The 11142-nt window shown below is 45.6% G+C and overlaps 1 protein-coding gene and 1 pseudogene across 1 annotated transcript; one reads left to right on the top strand and one right to left on the bottom strand.

The window, feature by feature from the left end:
• Positions 1-414: 414 nt before the first annotated feature.
• Positions 415-9852, bottom strand: LOC123186520 (geraniol 8-hydroxylase-like; annotated as a pseudogene).
• Positions 2822-6056, top strand: LOC123186521 (uncharacterized). Its single transcript, XM_044598274.1, has 3 exons — positions 2822-2976; positions 4613-5479; positions 5587-6056. The coding sequence occupies exons 1-3, from the start codon at positions 2958-2960 to the stop codon at positions 5631-5633; spliced, it is 933 nt and encodes a 310-aa protein (XP_044454209.1). The 5' UTR covers positions 2822-2957; the 3' UTR covers positions 5634-6056.
• Positions 9853-11142: the final 1290 nt, after the last annotated feature.

The raw sequence follows: 11142 nt of genomic DNA, 5'->3' as shown, positions 1-11142 counted from the left end.
ACCACCTAATTTATTATGATGTGGATCAAAATTTGTATTTTCATATATTTCCTGGTCAAAGATCTAGATTTTTTTTAATATGATTTGTTTGTTCCGTGTACACTAAAATGTGGAAATTTGGTTTTATATTGTAAAGATCCAAAATTGGCTTGTCAATGGTTCTAGTTTGCCATCGTGGTTTTTTCATATTAGATTTGAATATCAAAATTTTGAAATTTGTGCTTGCTCATGTTTTTGGCAAAAACGCATTGACTAATGAAGGTATGAAAGGTTTATACTCTGAGAGAATATGAAAATTTTCACATAAATAATAGTATAAATTACAAGGCTGATACATTTAAATTATTACACATCAAAAACATCTAAACCATTGTTAACAATGTTGCATTTTGTCATTGGCTCAAATGGGTGTTGCTATAATACAAAGGGGCACGACCTTCGGTAGTGTCAGGCCAAACTGATCTTCCATATCAATCCCATCCCGTTCCAGATTAACGGGGAGACTCCACTTAAACTGATTTAATAATGAAGCAAGCATCACATGCACCATCCTAATTGCCAAGGCCATTCCAGGGCAGATCCGACGCCCAGCACCAAATGGAAGGAGCTCAAAATCCACACCCCTAAAGTCAATCACTAAACCCAAGAACCTCTCCGGCATAAACTTCTCAGGTTCTGTCCATACATCTTTATCTCGACCTATCGCCCATACGTTTATGAACACGCGTGAACCTTTAGGTATTGTGCAACCTGCTATTTTTACCGTCATCTCTGGTTGGCGTGGCAACAAGAGTGGAGCAGGAGGGTGGAGTCGAAAAGTCTCTTTTATGACAGCTTGGAGATAGGGCAACCGAACAATATCAGCTTCTTCAATGTTTCTTCTTGAGCCGATAATTTGTGCAAGCTCGTCGCAAACCTTAGCCACTGATGATGGGTTTTGGAGAAGCTCAGTCATTGCCCATTCCACTGTGCTAGAGCTTGTGTCACTACCGGCAGCAAACAAGTCCTAACATGCAAATATAATATTACATGAATATAGTCTAGTAAATGCAGATATTTGGATAAACTAAACAAGAGTCACACAAAGTACAATGAATTATTTGCTAAATGTGTTATAGAAAAATTTAAATTGCTCTAAATTGCACATTGCAATACTGTATGGAGGAATCACATATGCAATAATTCGTTCATATATAACATGAGATTTCGTATTCATCTCATTGCATTATAGTAGAAGCCATTGTTCTTGATCCAGTATTTCCTTCCGTAGACCGATGGTGAAGTGCAATCTATATGAGAGCTATGGTGGAAATTTTGAAAATGCGGCAAAATACAATATGATTGGTTTGAAACAATGGGAAAACCATAAGAATTTGTGTTTTCTTGTAGAGGAAAATTCCTATTGAGTTTTAGACAATTCAGTTCTTTGCCACACATGAATAACAATGACGTGTTATGATCCACAAAATAGAAAACATGACATGTCATGCTTCCTATGAAATTCCCATGACGACACTATTCTACAGGAATTTTAGAGATATATTTATGGGTATCCAAATGGTAATTTTGAAGTTATATGTGTCCATGTTTCTGGTTGCATACTGCGGTGGATGACACCACGATTATTTTTATTTCCACGTTGTGTTTCTAAGTCTGTATAATCAGGGCCTCAAAGGATAGTGGTGTGTCAACTGAGTGGTGATAGTATAGTTATTTGGCATGTAGTCCTGCCGTGCTCAAACAAACTCTTAAACATTTGGTCTTATTGATAAGAGTAGGCGATTAACGTGCCACGAGAATCCACATTAGAATTTGGTCTAGGCATAGGGAAATAAGGGATAGAAAAAATCGACTATCAATAGAAGCAAGTATATAGTAACTCCATGTACTATCAAAGTTATATTTTTCATTTCCTGATCTCGATGCCAAATTCTGGCACCATCTGTTTGATCCCCGGGAGGGTCAGTGGGCTAGGCTGGCCATGTGCTTTGATCCCCGGCAGGCTCATGTGCGGTCTATGGAATCAAAGAGTAATTTTTTTTCTATTATAATCGCAGAAAAAAAAGTTGTATGTTTACCGTGAAATGTGAGCGTAGCGTCTCACGGTCGAGCAAGTCCTTGCCATCCTCACGCGCCGCCACATCGAGCAGCACGTCGAGGAAGTCGTTCTTCCTGGGCTGGCCGGCGTCGCGGCCGCGCAGCCTCTGGTCCACCTCGGCGTCGAAGACCGCGTGCAGCCGCGCGAACAGCCGCGCCAGCCGCCGGCGCATGCCCTGCAGGTCGGCCGGCGCGAGCACCGGGAAGAAGTCGGACATGTTCGGAGTCCCCAAGCCTTCCATGATGGCCGTGATCACCTCCTGGAACTCCTCAGAGCGGCCGTGGTCGTCGAGTCTCCAGGTCGATGGAGAAGACGGTGCGCGAGATAAGGTTCAGGCTCGTCGTGAAGGCCACGCGGCCAATGTTCACCGCCGTGCCCTCGCGCGCCAGTCGCGCGACGTGGTCCGTGAGCTCCCCCTGTTGGTTTTGATACGGCTTAAACAGGCCAGTTAGATCTATTAGTCTAACAGAAAAAAAAAAAGGGATAAAGGGATAACGATAAGTGAAGGGGTCCACGTACCAACGTATGTGAGCCTCGATCAGAACTAACGCGCCCTGATCGGGGGCGCCCAAAAACCAACTCAGGTTTTGGGTCCCCTGTCGCCAGCGCCATATTAAAAGGGATACGGGAGAGAGCTGGGCACCTGCGAGATTACAATTCACGTAAGGTTTACTCTCCTCCCGATATTCTCTCACCCCATCCGATCAAGGGGAGTGTTGCAGCGACGGGAAGACCTAAGCCAGCCGCCGCCGCTGTCCCTGGGCAGTGCCGGTGGCGTCCTGAAGGAATCAGGACGTCGAGGAGAACATCTACTTCGACTACATCACCCCTGCATCACGCCTGCACCGAGCAGGCGATCATGTCCACTCCCGTGACATGTAAAGAAACCCTAAACCCTTCTCTGTTCATGTTTTAGGTGATCTAGATGCAATCTGTTTCTGCTAATGGCATCCCAGAGATGCATAATTATTCCAACAATGGTATCAGTCGCCAATCTTGATTGCAATAGATTCCTTTATTGTTGATCAGTAGATCACTATCATGTTTAGATCAATGACATGTTTAGGGTTTATGATCAAGATTGAAAGTTTTACCCCTGGTTAGCCCAAATATGCATGCTACTGTCTTAATGCCCTCATGTTGTATTCTAATTTGCCACGGATCTCCACTGCCATTATGCTTAATCATTTTTAATTAAGCCTCTAAAGAATTAATGCTCATGATTAAGTTTCTGTTAATTTAACTTGATCCTCTTTTAAGTATCTGTTTCCGTTTGGATTATCAAATTAGAAGGCAGAGGGATACATAGCACACATACAGTAGCAAAACCCCATGTTGAAGAACCCTAGAAAAATCCCCAATTTCGGTAGAACCCTAATTCTTTAATTAGGGCTGTTTTTAATCCAATATAAGCACTGATGTACACGAATTGGAAAAGAATGAGGCATAGCCTCACCTAACGCGCCGCGTACTCGCCTCTTCCCTTCGGGGCCCGCACTGCATCAAGTGGTGCGAGGGCGGAGACGCCGCGACGCCGTCGCCTCCCACCGGAGCGACGCGCGGAACGTTTCCTAGCCGCCACCGCCGCCACTTGACTGGACGAGCTTGTCGCCGTCGCCCCACATGTCGCGGTGGCCGGCGTCCCTCCTCCCCTGATGCGCCACGAGCACGGACGCCGGGGCCACGTTCGACCGGGGAGCGCGCGGGATTCACCCCGCTGCACGCTCCTCCGGCGAGCGCAGCCGCCGCGCCGCCATGGCCGGCGCGCCTCGGGCCGCCGTCGAACCCCGTCACGCCTCGGGCCGCCGTCAAACGCCAGTGAGTGTGGGAATCGGGAGGAGGGGAAGAAATGGCTAGGGTTTGTCCCAGCCGGCTGTTTTGCTCACTTGCGGGGCGCTCCGAGCCGTCGGCTCGATCCGGCGACTGAGAGCGACGCGCGGCTCCCAGCCGGGCCGTCGGGTGCTTAACGGGCCATATCCGGCCGCGGGCTTCAGCCCAGGTAGTTTCAGTCCAGCAAAAAAAAAATTACGCTACTGGACTGAGCTGCATTTCGGACAGCCGTGGGGATTTTGGGCCAAAATCACTGTCGCGATTTTCTGTTTTTCCAGTGCGTTTAAGTTAATAAATATTATGATTTGCACTGCTTAAACCAGAAAATGCGTAAAAATGTAATAAACACATTATTATTCTGGGTAAAATTGAACCAACGAGATATTTTATTCAGGATTTATTATGTGTTTTCGGATGATGAAGTTTTTTTTTTGACATCAAATAATGATAATGTTTTTTTTAATGTTGATGTTTAAATTGAGAATGAAATGACTCTAATTTTAATTCGGACCAACGTTGTTTTATTATTACGAGTCATCCCCTGTGATATTTTCATTCCATGTTTTTTCTGCCCAACGGTGTTTTGACATGGAGTTGAAATTAAATACTTGGCATGTTTGTTTATTTACCAACGTAAATTTATAATCATGCAACTTTACTTATGAACTTTTATGATGATTTCAGCTTCCGCTCCATTCCGGTCCGACACGATCGAACCACTTACGGGGAGTAACTTCCCTCGTTGGAAGTCCCAAGTCGAATTATGTTTGGGTTGTAATGAATTTGACTATGCCTTGAGGGAAGAAAAACCTGTGGCACCTGTGGCAGGTGTCACAGGGTATGCAGAACTCAAGAAGGAGTATGATGTTAAGATGGAAAAGTGGAATAAGTCCAACCATATTGCGCTTCTCATCATGAAAGCGACAATATCGCCGGACATTTCTGAAGCACTCCCTAAGAAAGATACTGCTAAAGATTTCCTCACTGAAATGGAGGAGCAATTTAAAGGCTCCGACAAAGTGTATGCTCATGAGCTTTTTGCTAAACTTCTTCAGAAATACACTATTGACGGAAATGTTAGGCAGCACATATTGAGGGTGGTAAATGCTTTCACCAAGCTTAAGGCTTTGGAGTGTTCTTTAAGTGAAGCCCTTCTTGTCATAATTATTCTTGAGTCTCTTCCTGAAGAGTTTGAACAATTTAAGGTCAACTATAACTCTCTAAAGGAAAAATGGCCACTCTCTGAGATGACCGCAAGGATCGTCCAGGAGGAAGAAAGGATCATGAGGCAGAAGAAAGACCATGTCTTTCATGTTGGCTCTAACAAGAGAAAGCATGACGGACAAGGTTTCCCTAAGCCTCAGAAAAGGCAAGTCAAGAAAGAAGGCACTAAGCCATTCAACCCTAAGGCATTCAAGGGTAAAGAAGCCGGTGGTTCTTCTTCTGCTCCTAGCAGCTCCACTGCTGGAGAAAATGCTTGTAACTTCTGCAAAGAAGAGGGACACTATCAAAGGGACTGCCCAGGCTTTCTAAAATGGATGAACAAAAGAGGTATTGATGAAATTACTTTTGTAGATGAATCACTTTATGTTGATTTTTCAATAAAGTCATGGTGGATTGATTCAGGGGCAACCACTCACGTTGCTAACTCTATGCAGGGATTCGATACGATCCAAACCATAAGAGGAGGAACAAGAAAGCTTAAGGTTGCGAACGGAGTTGAGGCCGATGTTGAAGCTGTGGGATCTCTCACGTTGGAGCTACACACTGGCCACACTCTTAGATTGAATAATGTTCTTTATGTGCCTACCTTAAGTAGGAATTTGATTTCAGTTTCTTGTTTAGATGATGATATGTATGAGTGCCATTTTGGCAAGAAACAATTTGTTTTGATCAAATGTAATAAGAATGTAGGCATCGGTGTTAGACGAGGCCAACTATACATGTTATCTCTTAATAATGATTCAGTTATGCATGTGAGTGATGCAATTAATGTTGAGAAGAAATGGAAAGGAGTAAGTAATTCTTCGAAATTGTGGCATTGTCGTTTGGGCCACATTTCGAGGGGGAGAATGGAACGCTTAGTTAAAAATGAAATACTCCTCCCATTAGACTTCTCAGATGCAGACAAATGTGTCGACTGCATTAAAGGAAAATTTGCAAAAACAATTAAGAAAGGAGCAGTTAGAGCCACAAGGGTTTTAGAATTAATTCACACCGACATATGTGGACCCCTTAATGTTAAGTCTGTAGATGGTTTTGATTCGTTCATTACATTCACAGATGACTTTTCCCGCTATGGGTATATTTATCCCATACGTGACCGATCGGAAGCTTTGGAGAAATTCAAAGTCTATAAAGCGGAGGTTGAAAATCAACTGAACGCAAAAATAAAAGTTGTACGGTCTGATCGCGGGGGAGAGTATTATGGTAGGCATGCTCCTTATGGGCAGATTCCTGGACCTTTTGCCAAGTTCTTATCTGAAAATGGAATCATTGCTCAGTACTCAATGCCTGGTGAACCACAACAAAATGGTGTGGCCGAGCGCCGCAACCGCACCCTTATGGATATGGTGCGAAGCATGCTTAGTCACTCTAGTTTACCAGTAAGCCTTTGGATAGAGGCATTAAAGACAGCTGCACACATACTAAATCTTGCTCCAACTAAGTCAGCACCGAACACACCTTACGAGATGTGGGCGGGAAAGAAACCGAGCTTGAATTACTTACGGGTGTGGGGTTGTCCTGCTGAAGCTAAAGTTTTCAATCCACAACTTAAGAAACTGGATCCAAAAACAGTTAGCTGTTTCTTCGTTGGATACCCTCATAGGGGAAAGGGATATCGTTTTTATTGTCCAAGACACACCACCAAGTTTGTGGAGACTAGACAAGCGGTATTTTTGAGGATAATGAGGTCACAAATTTAAGGGAGATCAATCTTGAGGAGAAGCGGGTTTGTGTACCATCCCCGACTATCCAAGAGATTGTTTTTCCAATACGAAGAAATGTGACATCTGATGATCCTGAATCTCACGGTTCAGTCTCTCAGTCAAATGGTGATCCAGAAACTAATAATGAGAATCCAAACACAAATGAGGATCTCGAGAAAATAATGAAAATGATGATGTTCCACCACCACCTCCGCCCATGGGTAGACCACGGCGTGAGAGGAAGAAAGCCATATCAGATGATTATATCACTTTTTTGATGGAGGACATGAATGATATGGGAAAGGTGGAGGATCCAACCTCATATAAGGAAGCCATTAAAAGCGAAAATTCGTCCAAATGGTTGGTTGCCATGGAAGACGAGTTGAAATCTATGGGCTCAAACGATGTATGGGACTTAGTAGAAGTTCCCGATGGAGCTAAGAAAGTAGGCTGCAAGTGGGTCTACAAAACCAAGTATGATTCCAAAGGGAATGTCGAACGGTTCAAGGCAAGGCTAGTGGCAAAAGGGTATACACAGAGAGAAGGCATTGATTATAAGCAAACCTTCTCCCCTGTGTCAACCAAGGATTCTTTCAGAATCATAATGGCATTAGTAGCTCATTACGACCTAGAACTACACCAAATGGATGTTAAAACGGCATTTCTAAATGGTGACTTAAAAGAAGATGTTTACATGGCTCAGCCAGAAGGCTTTGTTGTGGAAGGAAAGGAACATTTAGCATGTCGTCTAAAGAAATCAATTTATGGCTTGAAGCAAGCTTCAAGAGAGTGGTACCTCAAGTTTGATAAAATTATCAAAACTTTTGGTTTCACCGAAAATGTTGTGGACAACTGCATATACGTTAAGTTTAAAGGCAGTAGGTTCACATTTTTAGTCCTATACGTTGATGACATATTGTTGGCATGTAGCGATAAGGATATGCTGCATGAGACCAAGAATTTTCTGTCATCCAGTTTTGATATGAAAGATCTTGGTGAAGCCTCGTATGTCCTCGGCATCGAGATTCATCGAGATAGGTCCAGAGGAACGTTAGGACTATCTCAAAAGGCATACTTTGAGAGAGTACTGAAAAAATTCAATATGCATAAGTGCTCACCCTCACCTGCTCCTATAGTTAAGGGCGATAAGTTTGGGACATTTCAATGTCCGAGGAACCAATGTGAAACTGATCAGATGAAGTCGGTTCCTTATGCTTCAGCTGTTGGAAGCATCATGTATGCTCAAGTGTGTACACGCCCAGACTTATGTTTTGTAACCGGGGTGCTTGGCAGATACCAATCAAATCCAGGACCGGACCACTGGAAGGCCGCAAAGAAAGTCTTGCGTTATATGCAAGGAACTAAGGACTTCATGCTTACATATAAAAGAACTGATAACCTAGAAATTGTTGGTTATTCAGACTCTGATTTTGCCGGGTGTGTGGATAGTATGAGATCCACGTCAGGTTATATATTCACACTCGCGGGAGGAGCTATATCGTGGAAAAGCTCCAAACAAACGTTAACTGCTGGATCTACGATGCAAGCAGAATTTGTAGCATGTTATGAGGCCACCGGGCAGGCTGTATGGCTAAAGAATTTTATACCCGGACTTAAAGTGGTTGACAGCATATCTAAACCAATTTTATTGTACTGCGATAATGAACCAGCAGTTTTCTATACGAGTAACAACAGGTCAAGTAATGCTGCCAGACACATTGACATAAAGTATCGTGTTGTGAAAGATAGAATCCAGGATCAAACAGTTGATGTTAAACATATAAGAACGAAGCATATGCTTGCGGATCCGCTAACAAAAGGCTTACCACCCAGTATCTTTCGTGAGCATGTTGCCGGCATGGGACTACTGGAGGCCTGATGATTCTGGAATAAGAGGACCATTAAAATAAACCACTCCCCAATTAGTAAAATGTTTTCCATTTCGAAATAGGCGGGTGTACTATAAGTGTTGAGGTTCTATGGCGTTTTGAGCTGTTGTAACACCTCACTTTGGTACATCATTCCTATATAGAATGGGCGAATGAAGTTAAGCCTAACGATCAAGGGGGAGAATGTTGGTTTTGATCTGACGGCTTAAACAGGCCAGTTAGATCTATTAGTCTAACAGAAAAAAAAAGGGATAAAGGGATAACGATAAGTGAAGGGGTCCACGTACCAACGTACGTGAGCCTCGATCAGAACTAACGCGCCCTGATCGGGGGCGCCCAAAAACCAACTCAGGTTTTGGGTCCCCTGTCGCCAGCGCCATATTAAAAGGGATACGGGAGAGAGCTGGGAACCTGCGAGATTACAATTCACGTAAGGTTTACTCTCCTCCCGATATTCTCTCACCCCATCCGATCAGGGGGAGTGCTGCAGCGACGGGAAGACCTAAGCCAGCCGCCGCCGCTGTCCCTGGGCAGTGCCGGTGGCGTCCTGAAGGAATCAGGACATCGAGGAGAACATCTACTTCGACTACATCACCCCTGCATCACGCCTGCACCGAGCAAGCGATCATGTCCACTCCCGTGACATGTAAAGATACCCTAAACCCTTCTCTGTTCATGTTGTGAGGTGATCTAGGTGCAATTAGATTCTGCTAATGGCATCTCATAGATGCATAATTATTCCAACACCCCCACCTTGTCGCTCCGGAGGTGGTGGAGCGCGTCGAGCCGGTGCGGCGCGAAGAGCTCCGTGGCCATCATCTTGCGGAGCGCGCGCCACTTGGGCGCCGGGGGCAGCCAGGGGACGGAGCCCGCCGCGTGCTTGCCGGTGGCGTCGGGCACGGACCGGGTGGCGAGCACGGAGTCATGCCTCTGCAGGAACTCGCGGGCCATGGCGGGGGAGGAGACGACCACCATGGTGACCGCACCCAGGCGGATGGACATGAGCGGGCCGTGGATCTTGGCTAGGCGGGCGAGCGAGCGGTGCGGCTTGTCGCCGAGGAGGTGGAGGCTGCCGATGAGCGGCAGTGGGCGGGGGCCCGGCGGAGGCCGGAGCGCGCGTGCGCGAGGAGGTTGAGAAGATAGAAGGAGAGGAAAGCGACGGCAAACCATGCTAGCCAAGGCACAAGCGCAACCACGGCCGCCATTGCTTCTTTGTGCAGTTCGGCGTGCGGCACAGGAGACTAAATAGTACTCGAAGCTAGTAGTCAAAGCTAAGTTTTGGAGATTTTTTTTAAAAAGGCCTCATACACTATTATGTATTCAAACTAAAACATCGCCATTTGCTTCTAAACGAAGGGAGTATCATAGACACAACTACATAGAAAAATATAAATATATTCAAAATTCCAGGGTGCTGAAATCTTTTTACTCATGCATCCATCCGCGACGTGTCTTGAGCAAATCTCAATGCCGCCTTTCGACCTCCGCCTCCGCAAAGCAAACTTTTTAAAATCTACGAGACCAGGAGATGCTGACAGTCGCAATCTGCGAAGCACGTCACCTGTCTAAGAACGTCGAGAAAGGCCTATGGAAGTTGTCAAGACCACTGCAGTTTGGCTGGGTTCTGGCCTTGAAGGGATTGTAAATCTTTGTGTACTGGATCAGCTTGATTCAGGTTGATTAATACTCCCTCCGTTCCCAAATATTTGTCTTTCTAGATATTTCAAATGGACACAACATACGGATGTATGTAGACTTATTTTAGAGTGTAGATTCACTCATTTTGCTCCGTATGTAGTCACTTGTTGAAATCTCTAGAAAGACAAATATTTAGAAACGGAGGGAGTACAAATCCTTTTTCCCCCGCAAAAAAAAAAGACCACGAGAACCGGCCGAATACAAACAGATCCATCAAAAACCTAGACCAACCGATTCCCGAAAGACCTATCGGAGACACAGTTCACATGCCCTCTGCGGTCGAAAAATACAAACAAAATCAAAATAGGGCAGGGAGAATATTATTCCTACGCGGGCAACCCTTGCTTGGCCACCCCAAATTATGACCACAAACGTTTACAAATTAGTATATTCTTTGTACACTTAATGAAAATAAATTGCATGACATATTAAAATGTTACAAGATTGGCCCTAGCTGGACTCCCCGCCCCCTCCCGCGACCCGCGCTAGGGATCCTTCCCGCCGCCGCCGGCCGCCCTCGCCCCCTCCCGCCGCCGCCGGCCGCCGTCGCGCGCACCCCCCGGTCCATCTCCCTCTGCCCCTCCTCCTTCCCTCCCTCGACGCTCCTGTCGCCCCCCGAGGCGGCAGAGCGCCCCCCTGCCCTCCTCCCCGTCTCGGCCCCCTCCTTCCTCTTCCTTCGCCGCCGTCGGCGGCGGCG

This window comes from Triticum aestivum, chromosome 2A (assembly GCF_018294505.1).
Source record: "Triticum aestivum cultivar Chinese Spring chromosome 2A, IWGSC CS RefSeq v2.1, whole genome shotgun sequence".
In the NCBI taxonomy this organism is placed as follows: Eukaryota; Viridiplantae; Streptophyta; class Magnoliopsida; order Poales; family Poaceae; genus Triticum; species Triticum aestivum.
This window is presented reverse-complemented; position numbering and strand designations above follow the sequence as displayed.